At 44.1% G+C, this 27,806-nt stretch overlaps 2 protein-coding genes across 18 annotated transcripts in view; one reads left to right on the top strand and one right to left on the bottom strand.

Moving 5' to 3' along the window:
- The window catches only part of plekha6 (pleckstrin homology domain containing, family A member 6), a 200,083-nt gene that overhangs the window by 81,819 nt on the left and 90,458 nt on the right, over positions 1 to 27,806 (top strand). For all 15 annotated transcript variants that reach the window (XR_011239274.1, XM_069514544.1, XM_069514540.1 and 12 more), the window contains one exon: positions 16,419 to 16,491. Coding sequence is in view for 12 of the 15 variants with exons in the window: in XM_069514544.1 (XP_069370645.1) it covers positions 16,419 to 16,491 (73 nt within the window). In the remaining 3 variants the exon portion in view is untranslated. The remainder of the gene's footprint in view (positions 1 to 16,418; positions 16,492 to 27,806) is intronic.
- Positions 2,616 to 27,723, bottom strand: LOC138405520 (putative nuclease HARBI1). 3 transcript variants are annotated; one of them, XM_069514641.1, is made up of 4 exons: positions 27,076 to 27,723; positions 3,615 to 4,810; positions 3,281 to 3,492; positions 2,616 to 3,165 (listed from the first exon to the last, which is right to left on the bottom strand). In XM_069514641.1, exons 2-4 carry the CDS (start codon positions 4,262 to 4,264, stop codon positions 2,705 to 2,707), a joined length of 1,323 nt encoding a protein of 440 aa, XP_069370742.1. In that variant the 5' UTR covers positions 4,265 to 4,810; positions 27,076 to 27,723; the 3' UTR covers positions 2,616 to 2,704. The 3 variants fall into 3 exon arrangements, 2 of the variants coding, with proteins under 2 accessions (XP_069370742.1, XP_069370736.1); XM_069514635.1 differs by lacking the exon at positions 27,076 to 27,723 and having other exon boundaries at positions 3,615 to 6,976; XR_011239286.1 differs by lacking the exons at positions 3,281 to 3,492; positions 27,076 to 27,723 and having other exon boundaries at positions 3,058 to 3,165; positions 3,615 to 3,755.

Below are 27,806 nucleotides of genomic sequence, written 5' to 3'. Positions count from 1 at the left end.
GAGGTGTGAGGAGAGCACAGAATTGATCTGGCTCTGAGGTAGTATCAGAGGCAGAAAGTGTGTGAACGGAGTCCAGCTGCTCCGTAAACTAAGACCAGAGGATGAATAGAGGCTGATGGTGCTGTTCACACACCTGGCATGCGTATCTGTGAGCCTTTAAGTTTACTAAGGGCTGACTCACTATGTAAAAGCAGACACTGAGGAAGTACTTCTCAAGTCTTGTTTTTTGTGTGTAAATCAAACAAGGCTTATAGGTAGACTTTCTTTTCTTTCTTTACACAGTCATGCAAATTCTGTCTGAAAGGGGCTTCATATTCCTTATAGGCTTCAATTGTGGGGCCCATATCATTAAAACCAATAGAGTGGGTCCCATAGAGTGTTTCCCAGTCACATACCATGCCCACTTAGCCCACTTATATGCCATATAGGGCCCATGTCCATGTTACCCAGTTCTAGCCCAGACTCACTTAGCCCACATATATACTTTATGGGGCCCATTTAGCCAGCCTGCGTGGGCTCCTCATGTGGCACCCATATAACTAAAACCAAATGTGTCCCACAGAGTGTTTCCCAGTCCCATACCATGCCCACTTAGCCCACTTATATGCCATATAGGGCCCATGTCCATGTTACCCAGTTCTAGCCCAGACTCACTTAGCCCACATATATACTTTATGGGGCCCATTTAGCCAGCCTGCATGGGCTCCTCATGTAGGGCCCATGTTTCTGAAAAAATATGGGGCCCTTAAAATTTGCCCTGTTTATGCCCATGCCCACTTAGCCCACTAACATCCCTTATGGGGCTCATACAGCCAGCCCACATGGGCTTCACATGTGGGTCCCATGTAAGTAAAACCACATGGGACCTCCAAAATTTGCCCAGTTCAAGCCCATGCCCACTCAGTACCCACATAGCCCGTATTTAACCCTTGTGGGGCCCACATGGACATGCTGGCTGGGGTAGCCGGTCTACGATGTTTCATTGAGCATTGTTATTGTTGTTGTACGTCACTTTCATTCTCCATGGAACGGCATGGTCTTGTTGTCTACAGATCTACAAGGCATCACTACGTCGCTTTGCAACGCTTTGTTCACTTGTAGATTAGTTGTTTGTTTGGCGCATGGCAGTGACGTCATGCCAAAGCGCAACCCGAATTTGATAGAGAGAGATTATGGTGGTTTACAGACAGACACACACACACATTTTGCTTAAATAAAGCAATGTTTTTCTTCTAAGAATGATACTTGTCTGTTTTGTTGGTTATTTCATGGCCCCTAGTACCAAAAAAAATCTTTAAAAAAATAAAATACAGTCACCGTGAAATACCGTGGTATACTGTACTAACACCGTCACCATACCGTACTGTAAAATCCCATACCGTTAAGCCTAGTTTATGCTTCTGCTTCGCGTGGACGCCGTACCGACGCCGTACCTACACCGTACCTACACCGTACCTACGCCGTACCTACGCCTCCCAAAAATCCTAACTACGCGTCACGTCGACGCGGACCGCAAGCGCTGTGATTGGTCCGCTCAGAACGTAATTTCCGGGATTTGCTTTTTCCGGCCTTTCTTCCTACACCGCCATTTTTAAAGTTCTTGTGTACCGATAGCAGCAATGGACCAGCTGGAGGAACGTCTTATCGAGGAGGTCAGGAAGTACGACCACATCTACAATACTTCCTCAAAGAACTACAAAGACTGCCAAATGGCAAACAATTCGTGGCGAGAAATCGCCCAAAACACGGGGTTGGAGGTCGCGGAGTGCACGAAGAGATGGAAGAACCTCCAGGACAAATTTGTCCGGCTGCGCAAAAAACCAGGCGGCCAAAAAGTCCCAGCATTTTATCATTTTTTATCGTGGCTGGCACCACACATCAAGCACCGCGAAACGGAGTCAAACTACAAGGCAAAGTTATGTGTTTTCTGTTACTACTGCTACATCATCAGTTATGTGTGTGCTTATGTGTAACGTAAAACCTTAACAACATGTAATATTGGCTACTGGTTGTAAACAAACACATAGACTAATCAAGCATCTACTCTTTCATTAAAAACAAACGTCGTGCAGTTCATCGGAAAGCGACAAGGCCTCTGCATCGCCCACCGAGCCCCCCCGGTCTACCACACCGGATTTACCAGCTCCCCCTGCAACTCCCAGCAAGCCACCAGCTTTTGCCACAATGGAGTCCCCGGTGTCTAGGCCCAAAAGAAAGAGGGACCAGCAGGACGACCTTGCAAAGCAGATGGCCAGCCTAGAAGGCCGTAGGCTAGAGCTTCAGCAGCAGCTGCATGGGGCTGATGAGTGCTCCAGGTTCGGGCAAACGGTGGCCGACTTGCTCCGGAGGGTGCCAGATGACCGGAGACCTGATGTTATGTTCAGCGTCTACGGCCTGATACACAACAACAGACAGTGAAGGAGCCCACACCCGTGAACTTTTTATTGCATATAGTTTTTTTGTAAATATTTGAAGTGTGTGTTGTATTTTTTTTGGGTGCACTTTGTCCTGATTTTTTTTTAAACTATACTTTTTTATATATATATATATATATATGCATATATATATATGTATATATATATTTATACTATTTATATGGCAATAAAGCACACAGGTTTGTTTTCAAACAGTTGTTTTGATATTTATTTCAGCACACACTGCACAGCACAAGCACAGTTTACACACAACGTATAGCTCACAAACATCACTTATTGAGTGTGCCCCAGGACACCATCTCGTTTTGCCATGGCACGGTTCCTTGAGGTGACTGAAAGAAAGCCATCAGGTCACTCCGAATAGCCAATGCCGCTCTGGTGGAGCGGGCCCTGGACATCAGTGTGGGATCCACAGATTCGACGAAGTTCGGGTCATTGGCCACCACTTTTCTCCACTCGCCAGGCTGCACTGATCCACAACTGTCGGTGTCCACAAAATGCGGCAGGATGTATCTGCTGTCTGGGGGGCTCACCTCATCTGTGTAGGTGAGGTAATTGTGTAGGACCACGCAGGCTTTGACGACATCCACAGCTTTTTCAGGCCGAAACTCTATTGGTCTCCCAAGAATTCGCCACCGTGCAGCCATGATGCTGAATGTATTTTCAATTACCCGCCTGGCCCTGGAGTGGCGGTAGTTGTAGACCTGCTTGTCCATGTTCATGCCTACTCCTGTATAGGAAGTCATAACGTACTGTTTAACGTCAATGGTATATACATATAACACATTATTAGAGCTGCATATATATAGGTAGATAACTAGATATGTGTATGTAATAATACTTGCCTGGGAAGGGACGCATCAAGTTGCAGTGCAGGGGAAAGGCAGCATCAGCAACGATGACATGGGGGATCTGGACTCCAGTTCCTGGAAGTTCAGCTGGTGGGGGCAGGTTGAGCTTGTGGCCGAGCAGCATCGACCCAAACTTGCTCTCTTTGAAAATGCCACCATTGCTCTCTCTTCCATATCCTCCCACGTCCACCATTGTGAAATTGTATCTGTAAAGGACATCAATGCATCAACGTTATCATTAATGTTTTTTACTGTGGATTTGTACACAGGCATTACATGGACCCATAGATCAAACATGTTTTAAATTATTTTGCTCGATAGGAATTACCTGGAATCGCATGTTGCCATCAGCACAATGGAGTGAGCCCCTTTGTAGTTGAAGTAGTCGCTCCCTGCTTTTGGCGGCGCTTTTATGGTAACGTGTTTACCATCGAGACTTCCAACGCAGTTTGGGAAGTTCCACAGCCGCCAGTAATCTGCTGCCATGGCTTCCCATTGTTTGGTTGAAGGACATGGCAAAAACTCGGGCTGAAGCGCTGTCCACAATGCTTTGCAGACCTCCGACAAAATGATGGACACAGTGCTCGACGCCAGTTTGTAGCTAGCCGCCACAGCTTGCTGGCTTCCACCCGAGGCTAAAATTCTCAGCGTCACTGCCAGTCTCTGGGCGACATCAACAGGCATGCTGTGCTTTGTCTGGTGCATTATTAATGGCTGTATACGGCGAAGAAGCTCGTCAAATCGCCCCGTTGACATTCGAAAGTATCGAAAGTGCATTTGTTCATCCAGGTCCCTCAGTGGGTGAACCAGTGTTGTAAATTCACCCGTTTCCAGCCTCGACCGGTTTAGTGGTCGCACGGACCACCTCCGCAAACGTCTTCTCTGTCGCCTGCGCCTCATCATTCGCAATATAAGCATTTGTTGTTCAATATTGATGAGCTCCAACTCCAAATACACCCGCTCCACACCGGTCGCCATTGTTTACTGTTGTTTACTATGACTGGAAGACAAAGCAAGCATTCGGCTATAACCCCTGGAACCACACAAACACACAGCCCTAGCGGCATGGCGGTGAATTGCAGAGCAACGCGTTCCCTCGACGCAGAACTTCGAATGCTCAACGACTGCGTCACGTCGACGCCGTACCTACGCCGTCGACGTGACGCAGAAGCATAAACTAGGCTTTACATCCCTAGTTGACACTGTGGGTGCATCACTTTGCAGAAGGAGTGTTTGTATCATCCTTCCATAGACCCTCTGCCTCTCCTTGTTTTCCTCCAGGAGCGTCAGGACGCGTTCAAACATGCCATCTCTATGTGCACAGTTGATGGGGGTTGTGATGTGTGGTAGCCACTGAAGGTGTTGACAGCAGAGGTGGCCTGACAAAGGGACAGGAGTTGAGCGAAGGAGTAGACGGTGTGTTCCCTATAACAGGAGGACGTGAGGAGGACCCACTGGAGGATGGTTGTGTAGCACTGTCCGATTCCTCCTCAGAACTGGACAGAACCCTTTGCCTTGAAATGCCTTGAAATGGACAAAAGATGGTGTATTATTAAGATTAGTAAAGTGTTAACATATTTGATTTACTGATTAATACTGTAAACCAACGCTTCTAACTGGAACAAATTAACGTTTACTTATGCTCTCCCAAAAACTATTTCCATCTACCTGGCTGTGTGGTTTGTAAACAATCTGATTTTATGAAAGCAGTTTAAACAGTTCAGCACCATTGTGTCAAAAACTTAAAAACAAATGTTGTGCACTGCTCCACGTGGCATCAAAATAATGTTATTATTAATGACTTTGGCTCACACGGAGCACCAAAAATGTTATTATGTACTTTCCCTCGCGCGGGGTACGATTATGTACTTTCCTTCACGCGGGGCACCATTAAATGGTGTGCTTTTGGGCATTCAATAAATGTGGCTATCAGAGAAATCTTAATATTAAAAATCTTATTAAATAATAATTAAACTAATAAAAGATAAATCGGGGCACGACCCTTCAAAGGAAGGGAAAGGATAGCCAATTTATTGAATAAGTCTCATTAAATTACTGACTACAAATTTGGAACTCTGATTAATAATTACATAAATAACTATAACCAAAATTACCACATCAATAGCTAGCAAAGTTGAAGGATATGGACAGTGTAGAGGTTGGCAAAATTCACACTTATGCAACATTAACTAAGACGTGTTTTGAAGAAAAACATTTATTATGAGAATAATAAAAGTATAAACACACAAACTAACAAAAGATGTACTTACTATATACAGATGTGTATGCGAGTTTGCGAGTATGCGTGTAGGTGTGTGTGTGTGTGTGTGTGTGTGTGTGTGTGTGTGAGTGACTGACTGAGATTCAAAATGGCGGCTGGCCACTATGAAGACAAAAGGCCCCTAGAGTGGTGAGACCATGTGGCTGAGATCACATGTAGATGTTAAGTTTGAGGTGTTGGTGCCAGGTTAAAGAAAGTAGTTAGATGCATGCAAAGGAAGTGATCAGCATAACAGAACTAACATTAACTTTCAAATAACATATTACCAAATATCACAACAACACAAGTCAAACATCACATGAAATAGAAATAGGATTAAACATGGTTCATGGGGCACACAGTGACCAATAGTGGTTGAGAGTTGTCTCCAGGAGCAGTTTTACCACCTATGTGTGAAGATGAAGCACCCTGGGAGACTGAGTTCTGGAAGCTCTTCTTTGTCTCCAGAACAAAGGAGACATGCGGTCAGGCTTTTGACTACACATGTAGGCCCAGCTATGGTTCACAGATACCAGGTCCCAACGAAAGAAAGACAAAAAAGATAGAATTCCACTATGCATGTGACATTTAATCAAAGTGTAAACACCAACATTCAAATCTGACATGAAAATATATTATTTACACTGTGTTTTAAGTCTAAATTAGGGCCAAAAATTGGGCATGGGATTAGGGCATAGCACATTGATTTTACAAATTTGGCACCACATTAACTGTATCACTTACCACCTTTTACATTTTCCCTTTCCCCTTCCAGATTCTGATTCGCTCTGCAAATCCGAGTTCATCTCGGACTGCAAAAGCTTGTCCCTTGCAGTGGTATAGTTTGCTGCAACACATAAACACAAAAACATAAAAAATCAGAAACATGCATTATGTATAATTTGGAACATAAATATCATCACTATTGTCACTCAAAAAACAATGGTACATTACCCGCTTTTCCCAAACTACTGACTTTGAACTGTGGCCAGTCTATTTAATAAGCTGCTCCTTTACTTCTTTATTTATGTTGACTCGTCCTGGTGGCCAGCGGCAACAGTCTTCCTCTTGTCCAAGCCATTTGCATGGCACAATAGCCACACCTCCACCATCCAAAAAATCCACCACTGCAAATGGACGCATGCTGGAACATATTAAAAAAAAGCATGCTAGTGCAGCTGTGGCAATGCAACATATCCAGATTTTAATGGCAAGAGGACCATTTTCTTTTGTAATTCCTCAATGGATACATGCAAATTTTTAGATAACTTCGAGGCATGAACTGCCTAAATATAAACAGCACATTAAGTGTCCCACTAGGGACACAAACACTCTGGACCATTCTTAAACTGTTTTAAAGGACCCATACCACTCTGTACCCCGTGCAGCCTTGGGACTCTCTGATCACTGCATGGTTCATCTTATCCCAACCTACAGGCAGAAGCTGAAATCCGCTAAGTCTGTGGTCAAGACGGTGAGGAGATGGACCGATGACGCCATAGTGGAATTACAAGCCTGCTTCGACTGCACTGATTGGAGTGTTTTTGAGGCTGCAGCCTCAGACTTGCATGAACTGACTGATACTGTGACATCATACATCAGCTTTTGTGAGGACGTGTGTGCCCACCAAGACCTTCTGCACATACAAGAACAACAAACCCTGGTTCACTGCAAAACTCAGGCAGCTCCGTCAGGCCAAGGAGGAGGCCTACAGAAATGGGGACAGAGTCCTGTACAACCAGGCCAGAAACCCACTGACTACCAAGGTGAAAGCAGCTAAGAGGAGCTACGCTGAAAAGATCAAAACAGCCTTTCAGCCAATGGTCGGGCGTCAGCGTGGAGAGGCCTGCAGAACTTCACAAACTACAGGAGACCATCCCCCAACACTGCAGTGAACAATCAACTGGCTGACGAGCTGAATGTGTTTTACTGCGGATTCGACTCATTCACCCCCCCCCCCCCCCTGTGAAGACGATGTTTGTCAGCTTTTCCACAGACAGAAGATCAGGAAGGCACCCAGCCCAGACGGTGTGTCACCCTCCTGTCTGAAGGTCTGTGCTGACCAGCTGGCCCCCATCTTCACCCAGATCTTCAACAGATCCGTGGAGCTGTGCGAAGTCCCCTCATGCTTCAAACTCTCCACAATAATCCCGGTCCCCAAGAAACCCACAATCACAGGACTGAATGACTTCAGGCCTGTCGCCCTCACGTCTGTATTCATGAAGTCCTTCGAAAGACAGGCATTGTCGCACCTGAAGGACTTCACAGACCCCTGCTGGACCCCCTGCAGTTTGCCTGCTGGGCAAACAGGTCAGTGTATGATGCTGTCAACATGGGACTGCACTACATCCTGGAACACCTCGACTCTGCAGGGACGTACGCCAGGATCCTGTTTGTGGACTTCAGTTAGGCGTTCAACACCATTGTTCCAGACATCCTTCACACCAAGCTCACCCAGCTCACTGTGCCCTCCTCCACCTGTCAGTGGATTACAAACTTCCTGACCGACAGGAAGCAGCAGGTGAGGTTGAGGAGCATCACATCCAGCACCCGGACTCAGCACTGGCGCCCCACAGGGGTGTGTACTCTCCCCACTGCTCTTCTCCCTTTACACCAACGACTGCACCTCTAAAGAACCGTCTGTTAAACTCCTGAAATTTGCAGACGACACAACGATCATCGGCCTTATTCAGGACAGTGTTGAGTCTGCTTACAGACAGGAGGTTGAACAGCTTGTCTGCTGGTGTGGTCAGAAAAATCTGGAGCTGAACACGTTCAAAACTGTGGAGATGACAATGGACTTTAGGAGATGCCCCCCACTCTGCTGCCCATCACCAACAACTCTGTGACTGCTGTTGAAACAAGTTTCTGGGCTCCACAATCTCCCGGGACCTGAAGTGGGAGACCAACACAGTCACTATCATCAAAAAGGCCCAGCAGAGGTTGTACTTCCTGCACCAGCTCAGGAAGCTCAACCTGTCTAAGGAGCTGCTGTCACAATTCTACTTTGCCATCATTCAGTCTGTTCTCTGCTCCTCAATCACTGTTTGGTTTGGATCAGCCACAAAACAGCAAAAGAACAGACTGCAATGGACAATAAGGTCTGCAGAGACAATTATTGGTGTCAGCCTGCCCTCCATCCAGGACCTGTACCTGTCCAGAGTCAGGAAATGGGCAGGTAACATCTCTGTAGACCCATCACACCCTGAATACAAACTGTTTAAACTTCTCCCCTCCGGAAGGCGCTAAAGAACACTGTACGCCAAAACATCCCTAAATAAGAACAGTTTTTTCCCTCAGGCTGTCTCACAGCTAAAACCGGACTCAAATATCAGTAACATCACGGGTAAAATATCTATACATACAATATACTGTGCACACTGTATATGTATATTTATTATTTCATCCATGCACTATGCACCATTGCACCAACTATTTAGCTTTTTTGTACAATTACATAGCTTTTGTTTTTGTTTTGTTTTTTGTTAACTGTTTGTACTAAGAGAGCAAAGTAAAACTGGAGTCAAATTCCTCGTGTGTGTTCACATACCTGGCAATAAAAGTGATTCTGATTCTGATTCATACACACAGTCCTCATTCTTGTGAAACTCCATTTCTTCCTGAAAAGACAAGATAATCAAAATTGTGTGTGGTGTACATGTATGTATGTATGTATGTATGTATGCATGCGTGCATGTGAATATGAATGCGAATTACTTTATTAATCCCCAAAGGGAAATTCTGACAGGAAATGTCTGTCATGTATTGTATGTATTTGTGTATGTATGAATCGATCTATCTAAAAAATATACCTAATTTTACCACTTGGGGTCACATTTGAGCTTTTTCTCCCGATTAAAGCCCATATGTAATGCGCCTCCAATCAACTAGATGGCGGAAATGCTGCGTTAACCGCCATTCACACAAGGTTAAATATGAAGAAGAAGAAGTCAAGGGCTGTATGAGAAAATTAGTGGATAGTGGGAGATATAGTGGATACACACTTACCAGCAAGAAAAAGGAAATAAGTCTGATTGAAGCCCTGGAGCGTCCGGCCTATAGCCGGCTGGCGCCAACAACAGGAGCACCCACAGCGCTTGCTGCTGAGGGCCCGGATGGCTGTTAGCCCTGCTAGCTGCCGCGAGCGCTGCGGGTGCTAGTGAGGCTAACCGCTAGCTGGGCCCGCTGGTGTGTGTGTCCCCAATTAGGTACGTCAAAACTTATGTTAGGCACACATTAAATTCACTAAAGTCCTAGCATACTGGCTAAAAAACATTTACCTACCTAACTAGGTTCATTTATTTATTGGTTTAGTTGAAAGGGACAATGCAACACTAATCAAAAGTATTAAAATAAACTGTAAGTGAGCCAGAGTTAGCCAGATGTCCCTGGCCAGATGTAAAAGACAACCTAAAAACTGAAAAGCTAACATTTTAAATTGAAAATAATTGAACAAACTTTTAGGTCTACACAGGGCAATTTTCACTTCCACACTGGTTTTTTATTAGTTATTCAGGACTTTCCTTAAACGAACTGTGTTTATCCCCAATGCAAAACTCTTCAAACGTTCAAATTTTCTTCTTTTTTCTTTACTTTTCAAATCTTTTCTGCGCCAACTACAGTTCACGTATTGAGATATCGTGATACTTCCTCTCAATTCCTGTGAGATATTGCGAGACTTCCTGGGGTGGCTGTGGCTGAGGGGGGTCGTCCTCCAACCAGAAGGTCGGAAGTTCGATCCCCAGTCTTCCCATCTGCATGCCAAAGTGTCCTTGGGCAAGATACTGAACCCCAAAACTGCCCAATAGAACATCAAAAAAAGTGCTAGCTATAGAAGCACTGTATGAATGTGTGTGTGAATGGGTGAATGGAAAACTGTAGTGTAAAGCACTTTGAGTGGTCTTCAAGACTAGAAAAGCGCTATATAAATACAACCATTTACCATTCCTCTCAATTCCTGTGAGATATCGCGAGACTTCCTCTCAATTCCCATGCAATTCCATGGCAACTCCTGCCTCCACAAATACAAAGTGATGTCAACACAATTTTGTGGTTGAGGTTATTCAAAAAATGTGTGTCTTATTTATTTATTTATTTAGGGTGATCACAATATAGTGGCTTAAATACCAACATTTTGACATAAGTGTCAACATTGTCAAAGATGATGATACCTTAAGTGTCAACAGCATTGCATACATATTACCTGAAACTATTCAATTAACTGCTCATTTCACCCAGAGAATATAGCCCAATTGGGGCCCATCTAGTTCCCATGTGTGCCAGCCAAATGGGATGCCCATCTTTTGCCCATGTATATTCTTCCGGGATGCCCATGTGGGGCCCAACACTAACCAATTTAAAAGTCCACTCTGAGCCCATGCCCAATTGAAGCCCATGTAACCCAAGTAAATCCCATGTGGGCCCCACTTAGACATGTTGGCTGGGCAATTGAAGATATGGTCCTAAGATCCTCTGGTGTTTTCTAACATCCGTTAACATCTACTGGTGATTGAAATCTTAACTAGTGCATAAGACCGTCAAGGGTACAAGGGATATTCAACATCTTGTCCTATGGCAAGGGTCCTCAAATGGCGGCCTGTGGTCCGCATTCAGCCCGCAAGCCTTCTGTTTGTGGCCCCTGAGCTGGTGTGACTCTACTGTGTGACTCCTTCACCGCATGACTCTGTCATTGTTTATGTTTAGGTTTCGTAAGCATGTGTAAATGAGCTGTCATCTCCATGACAACGGTGCGCTGATAGGCTGTTACTCAGTTACTGGAAGTCCACCACAGCAGCTCATTTTTTTTACTTTTCCCTTTTGGAGCGGTTTACAGTTTGAAACTTTGTCAGTGGCAGGAGTCAAGATTGGATGAAGATGGTATGCTCCACATTCGCCGGTAAGATTAAATTAGATATACTTTATTCATCCCACAACGGGGAAATTTACTTGTTACAGCAGCAGAAACAAAGTGTAGTATACACTATCGAAATTAAAGTGCAAATAAAAATAAAAATACAGCCATGGTGAGTAGTAGTGAGTCGAGATGAAGAGAAAGGTGGACCGTGAAAATCGGCAATCCCAAGAGGAATGGACGGAACAATTTGCATTCATTTTCCCTCTCACCAGCACAAGACCAATGTGCCTAATATGCCAGGACACCATAGCTATGGTAAAACGTTCCAATTCGAAACAGCATTATGAGCCCAAACACAATAATTTTGAAGAGACTTTTCCTCAAAATTCAGAGTGGCGTGGGTGTTTTTGGGCCATCAGGACTGAGCTGCAAGTTTTTCTGTCAGAGCAAAAGAGTGCAAAGGCAAAACAGTTCATGGAATTCCTGCAAAATCCAGAAAAAATGGAAGCTGTGGCATTTTTGTCAGACATAACATCTCATCTTAATGACCTAAATATGAAACTACAAGGAAAGAACAACACAGTGTGTGAGCTGATGTCCAGAGGAAACTGGAGGTCTTTAAAAGTGACCTACAGGTAGGCTGTGTAATATTTTCTACCACACACATAATCTGAATTGTACTTTAAATTAAGGCTGTCAATGTTAACGCGTTAACGCGTGTGATTAATCTGGAAACCTTAATGCGTTATTTATTTTTTTACGCAAATTAATCACATCACCAAATCTGACCACAATCTCCTGCCGTAGTCCTCCAGCGCGGATGTTTACCTGCCTGCGGGTGAAGAAGTAGCGAAGTGATGAGTGAGGAGACGGACCCCGGTGTGCTTAACGGCAAATTTATATTTAAAAAGCTTCCGAATAGGAGTTTAGATAAAACCAGAGTTGTTTGTACATACTGCAGTGATGAACTGTCTTTCCACCGTAGTACAACGAGTCTGAAGTACCATCTCCGTGAAAAGCACATCTTTGCTAACACAGATGCTAACACCGAGAGGAGTTCAAGCCGTGCTCGTCAAGCTACGCTGGCAGAGTGCAGCAGAGGTGGCTCTGTCAACAAGACGACAACAGCTAAGCTAACTAATGCTATCGCTAAATGGGTCGCAACGGACTGCAGACCCATCAACATCGTTGAAGACAAGGGGCTTCGAGACATTATCTAGATCGCCTCAGGGGACTCATCCTACAAAACGCCTTCGAGGGGAACTATTGTCACAAGAATCCATGAACTCTATGGAAGTGAAAAGGAAACGAAAGTGGAGCAGCTGGCACGAGCTTCATTTATTGCACTGACAGGAGAGCACTGGACATCAGTAAGCAACCATAACTACCTCGGCATAACACCTCATCTAATAGATGATAATTGGCAGCTGCACTCGTTTGCGTTAGGTGTAGTGAAAACAGAGGAGAGGCATTTCGCTGAAGCATGCGCTCGCCAGTTTCTTGACGTTGCTAAAGAGTGGGGGATAACGGACAGGGTCATCACTATTGGAACAGATAGTGCTCGTAATATGGTAGCGGTAGCCAGGAGTCTACCATTCGAGCATATGCCTTGTGTAGCGCACATTATACAGCGGTCGATCACAGTGTCTCTCCGTGACAGCGGGTTTGATGGTGCATTAGCCAAGTGCCGTAAAATAGTCGGACATTTTAAACACAGTCCTGCAAACACAGCAGAGCTGAAAGTTCTGTGGTCCTGCCTGCACTCTGCCACCTTCTGCGTACAATGGAGATTTCAGATGTTGACCCTGCCTACATAGTGCGCTTCAAGGCTGCATTCAAAGGGGACCTCAACACACGAAAGGAGAACACAAACCTGTCATGGTTAAAGCTAGCAACAGCTCTAGATCCCAGATTCAAGGACCTCAGGTGCCTGCTCAAAGCAGAGAGGGAAGAGGTGTGAAAAAAGCTGAGTCAGATGCTGAAGGACAGAGAAACTGAATCACAGTCCTGCAGCGATGAAATGGAACCAGAACCACCAAAGAAGAAAGTGGCTCTCCTACTGTTGGGGTCAGAGTCAGAGTCTGAGGAGGATGCAGATTTTAATGACAAAACTCTGGACAGGTATAGGGCAGAGCCCAGTGTCAGCATAGACACATGTCCACTTCAGTGGTGGTCAGCGCACACTGGTGCCCATGGTAGGCTGGCACATCTTGCACAAAAGTACTTGGCCACACCTGCCTCAACAGTGCCATGTGAGAGACTATTTTCTTTGGCAGGCCACATTGTACAGAAGAAGAGGTCAGCTTTGTCATCTGAAAATGTCAACAAGCTAGTTTGCCTGGGTAACTGGTTAAAAGAAAAGTAGACGATGAATTGGTTGACTGAAGTTATGTAACACAACACCTTTGCACACAGTTATTGTTATTGAAATAAGTGTGTAAAAAGGACTGTTCACTTTGTTTCTTTTAAGACACTTATGACATTCAGTTTATAATTCAGCTTTCAGCCCACTCAATGTAATGTTGACTTTATTTGGGTGAAACGTTACCTCAAAGTTTACAGACAAGCTGTTTATATTGTAGCAGAAGATAACAGTTTCTCATATGCTTGTCTTCTATTTAAGTTGGCAGCTCGTTATGAATGTTGTTGGCAATGCAAAGCACTCCATGAGACTTTGTATTCATTCTAATGATGAGGCCCTTTTATCAGTCAAACCTCTATGCAATCATAGAGTAGAGCCCAATTTCAGAGGCGTGTTTACTACAGTGGCACACAGGTGCCCGTGATGAGCAGGTTAAAAAAAAGACTGATGGCATTGTATGGTTGTTGTTGCTCTGTGAATTAAGATATTCTAATTGGCTGAGATGTAAAATAAAAGTTTTAGTTTTAAAAAGCCCTAACCACTTTGTCATACATTTCTTTATTCAAACACTGTAATTGTAAATAGTAGTATTTTAATTGTGTGATTAATCATGATTAATCACAGCCTATTGACGTGATTAACTTGATTAATTTTTTTAATCGATTAACAGCCCTACTTTAAATACTTTTGATACTTTATGCCATTTTTGACATCTCAAAGCAGAGATTATTATTCCATTTTACTTTTTACCCACAGTTGGAACTGCTCCACCTCCCCAAACTTTTGAAACAGACCAAATGAAAAGGAGATCATCAGCATCATGTTGAATTCATGGAGAAGCTGATTTCAAGCTGCGCTTTGATGACTTCATATCGGGAAAGCAAGTCCTTCTGTGCATTGACAATCCATTTCTGGTCCGAAATGTGGGAGATTTCTCTGCAGAAGCACAGAAAATCTCCCCATGGGCCACAGCTGTTTCACTGCAAAATGAGCTAATTGACCTCCAGGAAAACATTGCACTGAAGGAGACTCAGTGTGACGTTATCACCTTCTGGACAAAGATGGTAACTGCAGCTAATTCCCCTCTGCTGCAGAAGATGACACTTCATATTCTCACAATGTTTGGCTCAACCTACAGCTGTGAATCTGCATTCTCAACAATGAACATGGTGGACAACATGTACTGCAGTCGACTCACAAGTGAACACTTGCATCAGTGTATCCGCATGGCCATCACACCATTTGTGCGTTCAAAGAGTTGGCAACAGACACAAAATTCCATTTCTCTCATTAAGCAGCTGTGTTTGACACAATGTAAATAGTTTTTCTTTGCACTGATCTTGATATACCTGATTTTGTTAAATTGAAAGGGATATTTTGTTTTATTTTAGCATGTATGTTAATTTTTGAGATCCTTGATTCACCATAGAACAGCAATACATTTCTTACTTATTTTGTGTGGTAATTTTTGTCTATATTTTAAAAGAAAAGGTTTCTTTAATATATTTTAAAACACTACTGTCCTGTTGCTGCTGTGGCAAAGAAATGTCCCCGTTTGTGGGACAATAAAGGTATTCTGATTCTGATTCTGATAAATGGAAATGTTTTTTTATTTTATTTTAATGTGTAGTTTTGTTGTTCTTTTGAGTGAAAGTCTGCAGTGCTCCTCAAGGGTCTCTTCTTGGCCCTTTACTGTCAATTAGCCAAAGTGATTTGTAAAGTTAAATGGTTTGTATTTATATATTTATATTTCTAGTCTTGATGACCACTCAAAGCGCTTACAGTATAGTGCCATTCACCCATTCACACCATATACTTCGGCATGCAGATGGGGGATTGAACTGCCGGTTGGAGGACAACCGCTCTACTCACTCAGCCACAGATGACACACAAATTTACTTATCCAGAAATCCATCTGACCTCAGTTGCCCCAATGACAACTTGTGTCATTGCCATTGAGTTGCGGAGGTCTTACAACTATTTCATGCTCAATTCAAACAAAACTATATAGATGGTGTTTGGACCTAATGCATACAGGGATTGTGTAATATCACAGTTAAATCAAGAAATTTGCCAATATCAGATCACTCCTTCCATCAAATAATGTACAAATTCTCACTCATGGCTTTATCTCCAGCTATATATATTATTGCAAATCTCTACTTCCTCGAACTTGTGCAAATTAAAGCAGCAACGATTTTACAAGAAGTTGAAACATCACAGCCATTCTTGTCTCATTACGCTGGTTGCCCATGGTTTTTAGAATTGATTTTAACATTTTATTAATGGTTTTTAATTCAATGAATGGCCTTTCACTGCTTTACTTTACAGACCTTCTCACACCCCACACATAATCTTCATTCTCCAAACCAGTTGTTACTCTCAGTCCCCTAGGCAAGACCAGAGACAGAGGGAGGTAGGGGATTCAGTGTTAGACACCTACATTTCTAAAAAAGTCTTCAGTGTGCAATGGGTGCATTCACAACTGTACTTGTGATCAGATTACTCAAGATGGAGGATTCAATAATCTACCTTCCAATTAATGAACAAGCTCTGCTTCCTGAGCAACAGCTGCCCCTGTGGTCAGAGATAAAGATTATGTTGTTATTGATGATGATAATAATGACAATGTGTAATGATGTTATTGTTTTGACAGGCCAGTAGTGGAGTAAAGCAATGGAACAAGCGGTGGTTCGTCCTCACTGAACGAAGTCTATTCTACTACAAAGGTTTGTGCTTCATTCTACTTCCCAGTCTCCCTGCCTCAATGGTTTTCAATTGATACAGTGTTTCAAAAGGAAAAGAAATTGTATTTAAAGGTGTTACCAGTAAGAGGTATTTTTTGTTAATCTTAGGAGTGTGTGATCCTGACCTTGGAGTTGACTAACTCTGAACTGTCAAACTCTAAATTGAAGTAATCCTTAGTGCATGAGGACATAAAAAAGCCCTCATCAATGGAACACACACAACATGTCATCATGGCAACTGTGAAAAAGTGACTCAAGCCTCCTACTGATGCAGATTACGAGCATATAGTAAAGAAAAAGAAGTAATACTGCTTTTCCTCTTCAAAAATGAAGATATGTATCTCAAGTGTGTGTGTGTGTGTGTGTGTGTGTGTAGTGGATCCCAGAGAAGAAACTGGTTAGTACGAGTGATCATTTACTGTTTTATTTCCAGTAGTGTGTTGCAATCATATTTAAAATAGTTAGCTACTTTTGGTAAAGACAATTAACTGTAAAATAAGCAAAGAGCTTCAGTTCAAAGTGCAAAGTTGAGAGATCACTACTTTCCCCTTCCTTCACACTAGAGACCTGGATTTAGTTGACTAAAACCCATCTTTGCCCAGGTGATGAGCTTCGTTAGACATTAAAGAATCCACCTGCTGCCTGGGACCGGTGATCTAGTGACAGTCTAATCTGGACCGAGGGCACCCTTACCCTGAAGTTATTGTAATAGTACAGGATAAAGTCCTTAATTATCCAGGGAACATGGTGTCGAAGAAGGGTGAGCTCAACCAGTTTGTGTGGTATTGCACCACACTACGTTTGGGTGGCTGTGGCTAAGGGGTAGAGCGGTCATCCTCCAACCAGAAGGTCAGAAGTTCAATCCCAAGTCTTCCCATCTGCATGCCAAAGTGTCCTTGGGCAAGATGCCCCAAGAACAATAAAAAGTGCTACAAATAGATGCACTATATGTATGAATGTGTGTGTGAATGGGTGAATGGCAAACTGTAGTGTAAAGCGCTTTGAGTGGTCATCAAGACTAGAAAAGCGCTATATAAATACAACCATTTACACACCCACCCACCCACAAACGTCAAAGTCAGCTTTATTGTCAATTTCTGCAACACATACACATACATATTGAGGAATTGAACATACTCTCGGTCTCCCCAGTAACACAGATTTAAGTTAAAAAAAACAGTATACACTGAATAAAAAAAACACATCTTAATATAAGAAGATATTAGAAAAATATTAAAGAAGTATAAATATAAAATATATACTGCTCCTGGTCCAGGAGAGATTGATGGTCAGAGGGGGGTGTTGGGTGTGCGCTCTCCTGAAGTCCACAACAATCTCTTTTGTCTTCTACACGCTCAGGGAGAGATTGTTCTGTCTGCACCAAGAGGTCAGATGGCTCACCTCACTCCTGTAGCTTGTCTCATCCTTGTTGCTGATGAGACCCACCACAGTTGTGTCATCCGCAAACTTGATGATAGAGGAGTTGGAGTTGTGCATCGGCATGCAGTCGTGGGTCAGCAGGGTGAAGAGGAGGGGGCTCAGCACACATCCCTGGGGGGCCACCCAGTTCAGGGTGATGGTGCTGGATGTGCTGCTGCCGACCTGCACTGCCTGTGGTCTCCCTGTCAGGAAGTCCAGCAGCCAGTTGCACAGGGAAGTGTTGAGTCCTAGCTGGTCAAATTTGGTGACCAGCTGTTGTGGGATGATGGTGTTAAATGCTGAACTAAAGTCAATGAACAGCATTCTGACGTGGTAGTCTTTATTTTCCAGATGTGTAAGGGCTGGGTGTAGATGGCATCCTCGGTCGAACGATTTGACCGGTATGCAAACTGGAAGGGGTCCAGGGAGGGGGGGAGCACCGACCTGATGTTTTCCATGACTAACTGGGATGATGGTGGTGGCTTTGAGGCATGTGGGGACGACTGTCTGACACAGAGAGGTGTTGAAGATGTCTGTGAAGACATCTGCTAGTTCTCCCACGCAGTCCCTCAGTACGTGGCCAGATATATTGTCAGTACCAGATGCTTTTCGGGCGTTGATCCTGCTGAATGTCCTTCTGACGTTGTCTGTGGAGAGTGTAATCACCTGGTTACCTGGAGGAGGGGGGATTTCTGTGCATGCGTGGTGTTCTGTGCCTCAAAGCGAGCAAAGAACCCGTTCAGCTCGTTCAGCAGAGAGGTGGCACTGTCACAGGTCTGCGGTGGGGGCTTGTAGTCTGTGATTGACTTTAGTCCTCGCCACATTCTGCGTGAGTCTCTGCTGTCACTGAATTGGTGGGCTATCCTCCTGGAGTACTGCCTCTTAGCCTCTCTGATGCCACGTGACAGGTTGGCCCTTGCTGTTCTCAGGCCAGCCTGGTCTCCTGCTTTGAAGGCAGCGTGCCTCTACAGTCCCTTCTGGCCACACTCACATCTCTTTCCGAACTGGTTTGGTGACTTTAACCTGTGGCCTGTATGCTGGCATTAGCATGATGGTGATGTGATCTGAGGCACCGAGGTGGGGGAGGGGGAAAGCCTTGTAAGGTCCTCTCTGGAAGGTGTAAACATGGTCCAGAGTGTTGTTGCCCCAAGTTGGAAAGTCTATGTGCTGTTGTAGTTTTGGAAACACAGTCTTGGGGTTGGCATGATTCAAATCCCCTGCTGCTCACTGATGTGGTGGTATAGTTCATTCAGTGCCTCACTCCTGCTTTTGTTGTTGGAGTTCGGGGGAATGTACACCACGGCGATCATAACAGCTGTAAATTCCCTCGGCAGGCAGAATGGCCGACACTTCATGATCATGAGCTCCAAAAGCGGCGAGCAGTGCTTGTTCACCACAACAGAGTCCCGACACCATGCGTCGTTGATGTAAATACAGAGGGCCCCCCCTCGTGTCTTACCTCCTTTGGTGAGGGCTCTGTCTGCTCGGTAGCAAGTTAGCCACTCGAGCTTGATGGCGCGGTCCGGGACGTTGTTGTTAAGCCATGTTTCTGTAAACACAAACACTCAGCAGTTTCTCGCATTCCTCTGGGTATTCCTTAAGAGCCGTATGTAGTCCATTTTATTGTCCAGAGAGCGTACGTTGGCCAGCACGATGGTTGGGATGGCCGGCTTGTAAGGGGGCTAGCTGCTAGCCTGGCTCGGATACCTCCGCGCTTGCCCCTCTTCTGTTTCCTCTCACGCCGCTTGTGGCGCCTCCACTCTGAGTGAGGTGCAGGAGTGGGGGTCCGGGCTGGTCCAGGCCTCTGGAGCAGACCGCAGCCTCATAGCATATCCTCGTACGCTGGGTTTGGGTTATGATTGAAAGATGTGATTCTGCCAATGTAAAGCAGAAACTCTGCCGATGATGTTGGTCGACACAACATGACGAAGACATATAAAAACACTGCGATTTATACAAAAATGTTGCGTTGTCGGGAGAGAGAAGAAGCCGGAGCATGTACACGCGCAGCCATCTTGGTTGGTGTGTCTGGTGATTAAAGCCACACACACACACACACACACACACACACACACACACACACACACACACACACAAACACACCAATAAATATGTAATAAATAAACAACCAGCTAAGATATGCAGGAAGGAAATGTAAACAGGCCCTACAGTGCAACTGAGAGTAGAACATATGCATGAAGAAGAATAAATAGACAGCAGCTTAAAAATGGAATGTGCAAATATGAATCAAACAGATCCTACAGTGCAAATACGATTATGGACGATCATTTATACTGGCATTCAGTGCACTCACGGTATATACACACAGCTATACACACACACAGTAACCTAATAAGAGTTGTGACTGATGTGGGAATGGCTCATGGGGGGAGGTGGAAGTTATACGGTACGTCTATTATTGCACATGGAAAATACAGTTATTGCAAAGGTTTTTGGAGAGTTCACAGTTATTTGAGAGTTTGTGTGTTCATTGTTCTTATGGCCCAGGGGAAGAAGCTGTATGTCAGCCTGGAGATGCAGGCTCTGATTGACCTGTATCTCCTGCCCGAGGGGAGCAGATCGAACAGGTGGTGGGCTGTGTGGGAGCGGTCGGAGAAGATGACTCTGGATCAGCTGAGGCAGCGGGTGGTGGTGATCTCCTCCAGGTGGGGTAGAGGGCAGCCGATGATTTTTTGGGCGTTGTTGATCACTCGCTGCAGGGCCTTCCTGTCCGCAGCTGTGCTCCCAGGAAACCACGCTGTGATGTAGTAAGTGAGCACACTTTCAACGGTAGTACGATAGAAGGACACCAGAAGCTTATGCTCCAGGCTGTTCTTCCTTAGTATCCTGAGGAAGTACAATCACTGCTGGGCCTTCTTTGTCACGGCCATGGTGTTGGTGACCCAGGAGAGCTTCTCCTGAATGTGGACCCCCAGGAACCTGAAGGATGACACTCTCTCCACCGGGTCTCCGTTGATACAGAGAGGAGCGTAGTCCATCTGGTTCTTCCTGAAGTCAAAGATGACTTCTTTGGTTTTGGTGGTGTTCAGAAGCAGGTTGTTTGCCTGACACCACACAGACAGATGCTGAACTTCCTCACTGTAGGCGGTCTCGTCTCCCCCTGCTGATTGATGATTCTGTTTGAGGGATGGCGAGGGACACAGTCGTGGGTGTATAGGGCGTACAGGAGTGGGCTCAGCACACAGTCTTGAGGGAGAGCCTGTACTGAGGTGCCAGACCCTAGTGGTCCTCAGAGGGACGTACTCTAAAGGGAGGGGAAGGAGAGGCATCCTGTAAGAGGAAGTTCCTTGTTTTGATGTGGTTGTTATTTAGTCAAAAAATATGAATGTGTTGCGTTGTAAGTGTTGTGCCTAAATGTTGTGCTGGTGCCCCTAAAATAAGTGCTACTAGTGGAAAAAGTTAGTCTGGAGCCGTGACATTGTAATTTATGTAAGTTGTCTATTTATGGGGGATAATGTGAATAATTCCATTGAAGGTTGAATTAAGATGGGCCCCTAAATTCTTCTGCTTGCACTCCTAGATTTTTCAGTAGGGACTACTGTGCTCCTAGTTAAAAATATTAGTCTGGAGCCCTGGATGGCCATCAATTCCTCCTCTTTGGTTATCCAGACCTCTTCAGCACACCCCAACTGGCTCCTCCTCTTCCAAAGGCACTGGAGGAATTGTGGTAAACAATTGTATACCTTTGCAGTAGTGGGGGGTGGTTAGTGTCGGTGGCAGGAGGGAGAGAGTGGGCAGGTGGCTCAGGGATTGGCGCCAGGGAGAGAGTCTGGTGTACAGGTGTACTGCATTTACTAATTACTCTCTCACCCCTTTATCAGCAGTAGTGTGCTGAGACATGACAGTCACGACGAGTAGCTGGAGGCAAACCGGAAAAGCCCAGCAGGACAATTGTGTGTATATGGGTGTGTGTGAGAAAATAATAAAAGAGTTAACTGACCGTACTCATCTGTGGAGAGGAACCCGCAGTGGCACGAGCTTGTCACAACCTTGTATGGGACTCCACTTAGACCTGTTGCAGAGGCTAATCTGGCTCCTTTGACCACCTCCTTAACCTCCATCAAGCTGGGCGGTGAGAGGGGGGGAACGTGGAAGGTAAAAGGGAAAGGGAAGGACCAAGACACAGAACTAAATATTTAACAAAAAGAGTCCTTTATTTAAAAGGTAAAAGTAACAAAAGAAGTAGCAAAAGGTGCACTCTGGCAAAACAAGGGAGAAACAACGGGAAATACAGAAACACTTACTGAGGTCTAACAATACACATGGGTGGCTGTGGCTGAGGGGGTAGAGCGGTCGTCCTCCAACCAGAAGGTCGGAAGTTTGATCCCCAGTCTTCCCATCTGCATGAATGGGTGAATGGAAAACTGTAGTGTAAAGCGCTTTGAGTGGTCTTCAAGACTAGAAAAGGGTTACCCTAACCCCTTTACATGGACATGGAGAAAATGATGATGAACCAACAATGACATGGGGGGGATTTAAATACACACTTGAACTAATGGGTAACTCAGAACAGGTGGCACAGGACAAACAGGTGAACATGATGAGGGTAGGAAGTCAAATGGGGAAAACACACCGGGAGTAGGGACTACAAAATAAAACAGGAAACAATGAACAAACCTAAAACATGAATTCAAAATGTAACAAAAACACTGTTTTGAAACCGAACTGAAAACACTCTTCATAAACGAGAACAAAAAATACCATAACAATGACAGGGATGAATGCAGGAGAAGCACAGGGGGGAACACGGAGGAAGGCAGAAGGGAACATGAGAGGAACACAGGGTGAACATAGCGAGGGACAAAGAGGGGACAAAGAGGGGAACACAGGAGAAGCACAGGGTGGAACATAGAGGGGAACACAGGAGAAGCACAGGGTGGAGCACAGAGGAAGGCTGAAGGGAACATAAGAGGAACACAGGAGGGAACATGAGAGGAACGTGGCGAGGGACAAAGAAGGGAACATAGAACAAACTTAAAACATGAATTCCAAACATAACAAAAATGCAATTTAAACTACAACTGAAAACACTCTTTATAAAAGAGAACAAAATAACATAACCGTGACAAAATACCATAGCGTGACAGAATACAATACTAGTGACAGAAATACCATAACGTGACAGAATACAACACCCGTGACATAAATTGGTGGTTGTTGGCTTATGAGAGCCAGGTGTGCCTCAAGTTCCTGGTCTCTCTCTGGGTCACTTAGAGTGGTATGAAAGGCGTCCATCTCCTCAGCTGAGCACCTGAGGCTGCTGATGAAGGTGTCCCCCAGTAGCTTCTTAGTTAAGGTGAAAGGTTAGAAATGGAAGCAATGCACTTCTTTGCGCATTCTCTCACCTGTCTCGGTTGCCACTCTGCCCTGTGAATGCTCATAAGCTTCTTTCTCAAAATGTTGTTGAGTTTGGCAAACCGTCTGGTTGTTTCTATTTTTTCTGCAATTAGTATATTTTGTTGGCCCCATGGCTCATTGTGTAGGTTGGCTGCATGTTGTGTCAGTCAAAGTGGCCAAACCTTTCTGATGCACAGCTGACAATCCATCTTTCCCTTGGCTGTCATCTTGCATGAATCATCCGATGAAGTGTGACCACATGAAGTTGTTATTGGCTGGGGGTCACTTGATCCACTTCTGTGAGACTGCTCTACAGGGATTGAAAGGCTTTGGAGGTACTGAGCTCTGTGGGGGGATTCTGGGAAGGGCTCTTCCTACATCTCACCAGGACCAGATCCTGTGTGCTGCAGCTTGTTCTCCAGGTCCATGGTTTACATCCTAGCCTATTTTTAGGCCTTGAAGATTTTTTGCATGATTTATTTGATAATTTCCAATCAATAACCTTGTTTCAGTCATAGTGGGGTTCTGTATCAGCTCCAGTTTTTATATATATATATATATATATATATAGCCTGCCACATCACTTTTTCACTATGATTTTCGGGGTGTTTTTTTCCATCAAAGATGTGGAACCCTTTTGTTCCTAAGACATTAAACTGTCCATATCCGTATAAATATCCAACATAATTTGTTTTCACAATGAGATCTGATGTGTTTTCAAAGTGTTCCTTTAATTTTTTTGAGCAGTCAATATATATATATATATATATATATATATATATATATATATATATATATATAAAACTGGAGCTGATACAGAACCCCACTATGACTGAAACAAGGTTATTGATTGGAAATTATCAAATAAATCATGCAAAAAATCTTCAAGGCCTAAAAATAGGCTAGGATGTAAACCATGGACCTGGAAAACAAGCTGCAGCACACAGGATCTGGTCCTGGTGAGATGTAGGAAGAGCCCTTCCCAGAATCCCCCCACAGAGCTCAGTACCTCCAAAGCCTTTCAATCCCTGTAGAGGAGTCTCACAGAAGTGGATCAAGTGACCCCCAACCAATAACAACTTCATGTGGTCACACTTCATCGGATGATTCATGCAAGATGACAGCCAAGGGAAAGATGGATTGTCAGCTGTGCATCAGAAAGGTTTGGCCACTTTGACTGACACAACATGCAGCCAACCTACACAATGAGCCATGGGGCCAACAAAATATACTAATTGCAGAAAAAATAGAAACAACCAGACGGTTTGCCAAACTCAACAACATTTTGAGAAAGAAGCTTATGAGCATTCACAGGGCAGAGTGGCAACCGAGACAGGTGAGAGAATGCGCAAAGAAGTGCATTGCTTCCATTTCTAACCTTTCACCTTAACTAAGAAGCTACTGGGGGACACCTTCATCAGCAGCCTCAGGTGCTCAGCTGAGGAGATGGACGCCTTTCATACCACTCTAAGTGACCCAGAGAGAGACCAGGAACTTGAGGCACACCTGGCTCTCATAAGCCAACAACCACCAATTTATGTCACGGGTGTTGTATTCTGTCACGTTATGGTATTTCTGTCACTAGTATTGTATTCTGTCACGCTATGGTATTTTGTCACGGTTATGTTATTTTGTTCTCTTTTATAAAGAGTGTTTTCAGTTGTAGTTTAAATTGCATTTTTGTTATGTTTGGAATTCATGTTTTAAGTTTGTTCTATGTTCCCTTCTTTGTCCCTCGCCACGTTCCTCTCATGTTCCCTCCTGTGTTCCTCTCATGTTCCCTTCAGCCTTCCTCTGTGCTCCACCCTGTGCTTCTCCTGTGTTCCCCTCTATGTTCCACCCTGTGCTTCTCCTGTGTTCATCTCTGTGTTCCACCCTGTGCTTCTCCTGTGTTCATCTCTGTGTTCCCCTCTATGTTCCACCCTGTGCTTCTCCTGTGTTCCCCTCTTTGTCCCCTCTTTGTCCCTCGCTATGTTCACCCTGTGTTCCTCTCATGTTCCCTTCTGCCTTCCTCCGTGTTCCCCCCTGTGCTTCTCCTGCATTCATCCCTGTCATTGTTATGGTATTTTTTGTTCTCGTTTATGAAGAGTGTTTTCAGTTCGGTTTCAAAACAGTGTTTTTGTTACATTTTGAATTCATGTTTTAGGTTTGTTCATTGTTTCCTGTTTTATTTTGTAGTCCCTACTCCCGGTGTGTTTTCCCCATTTGACTTCCTACCCTCATCATGTTCACCTGTTTGTCCTGTGCCACCTGTTCTGAGTTACCCATTAGTTCAAGTGTGTATACGATGTTGCAGGCAGCATAGCGTTCTCCTTGGCTTCTCCAGACCCTTTCACGTCTATCACAGGTGCTCAGGGTGAACCTGCTCTCATCTGTGAAAAGCACAGGGCGCCATTGGCGGACATGCCAATTCTGGTGTTCTATAGCAAATGCCAATCAAGCTCCACGGTGCTGGGCAGTGAGCACAGGGCACACTACAGGATGTCGCGCCCTGAGACCACCCTCATGAAGTCTGTTTCTGACTGTTTGGGAAGAGACATTCACACCAGTGGCCTCCTGGAGGTCATTCTGTAGGGCTCGGGCAGTGCTCAACCTGTTCCTCCTTGCACAAAGCAGCAGATATCGGTCCTGCTGATGGGTTGAGGACCTTCTACGGCCCTGTCCAGCTCTCCTAGAGTAACTCCCTGTCTCCTGGAATCACCTCTATGTTCTGGAGATTATGCTGGGAGACACATCAAATCTCCTTGCAACGGCATGCATGGATGTGCCATCCTGGAGGAGTTGGACAATCTGTGCAACTTCTGTAGGGTTAAGAAATCACCTCATGCTCCCAGTAGAGATAATGACTCTAGCTAAAGCCAACACTAATGGAAAACCAGTCAAAGTGATCAAGAGGGAGAAACTTGAAATGGCCTCCACATGCAAAACCACTCCTATTTTGGGGGTCGTCTCATTGTTGCCCCTCTAGTGCACCTGTTGTTAATTCCATCAAAACCAATGCAGCTGAAACTGATTAACAACCCCCTCTGCTACTTAACTGACCAGATAATTATCAAAAAAGTGCAATTGAATTGATGCCATACCCTGATAAAAAAGTGTTCCTTTAATTTTTTTGAGCAGTGTATATATATATATATATATATACCATTCATATATTTAGTGTATTTTCAGCCATCTGCCTTTTTTCTGTCTCCACTCAGGATAATTCACACTTGGCTGTAAACAATTTTCTGTGGAATTACAATCATGACTGAGCTCTGTGCTCATTTATCTGAAAAGCTATTGGATTTTTGTTGAACATTTTGATGATGGATGATTTTCCTTGGTTTTCCTTTATTTAGATTTGGCTTGTGTAGTTGTTCTATACCGTGTTTTGTTTCGTGTTTTATTTGGAAATATTGCTCCTTGTGTGTCTGTGACTTTATTTCCTGTTATTCCTGTAGAGATGGGCAATACCAGATATAGTGTTCTCGTGCAGTGTGTTGTAACTCTGACTAAACACCAAGGTAAACCAGAGCTAATGAAGACAGAGTCGTAGTAGTAAGTTTGACCATGCTGTGGTGAAAACTGTAAGTAAAGAATACAAAATATTCAGCGTTTGTTATATTACATTGTACATCGTTGTCAATATACATTGCTGCTTTGCACTGCAGGTGGCAGTTACCACAGCTGTTGTAGCCGGTACACATTGCAAAATAAAATATAAGTAACTTATCAAAACATGTTTTAAGCTAAATATTTACTAAGATATTATATCTAGCATGTCTAGCAGGGAATAAATAAACTTACAGCGTTGCCTCTATGATGCTTTGGATTGGATGCAAGTGGATTGTTTGTCAGAGCATGTCCCACAGGTCTCTACAGCAGAACCAGGAAGCCCCAAACGGGAAGTTGCCAAAAAAGGAAGTAGTCAAAACAGGAAGTTGTTCTAAACCAGAAGTGATGTCATTGTGAAGCAAACGGATAAATAATATTACCAATAAATCTTTTGAACTGTAAATTAATTTTCCATCCTCCACTTGCAACTAAAAGTAAGGCATCAACAGATGATTTAAAGAAAAGAAATGCCTTAAAGGCAACACACAAGACTTTATAAGTTCGATACAGATACTTTCGGTTGGAATTTTACAGATACCAATGCTTTCTTAAGTTGGTATGTGCTTTTTTAAAATAATGATCATTTATAGAAAAAAAAGTTCATTACACTTAAAGGCAAATTACATGACACATATCGATGAATAACATATTTATTGCAAAAGCAAATTCAATAACTTTCAGGTTATTTAAGAAGCAGGAGGACCAACGATGCAGAGACCAAAGGTTTAACAAAAGGTGTCCTTTTAATCAAGCAGGGTTCTTTACAAGAACAAACAAAATACAATTACTTAAAAAAGGCTAACAGCAAAAACAAGGTAGACACCGAGTTTTCACCACTAGAAAACTCTCTTGAGAGGAATGAGGAAAACAGAAATGACACGTGGTGAGAGAAGTATGTAAGATGACAATGAACCAACAAAGAC

Source organism: Paralichthys olivaceus, chromosome 2 (assembly GCF_024713975.1).
Source record: "Paralichthys olivaceus isolate ysfri-2021 chromosome 2, ASM2471397v2, whole genome shotgun sequence".
NCBI classification, from domain to species: Eukaryota; Metazoa; Chordata; class Actinopteri; order Pleuronectiformes; family Paralichthyidae; genus Paralichthys; species Paralichthys olivaceus.
This window is presented reverse-complemented; position numbering and strand designations above follow the sequence as displayed.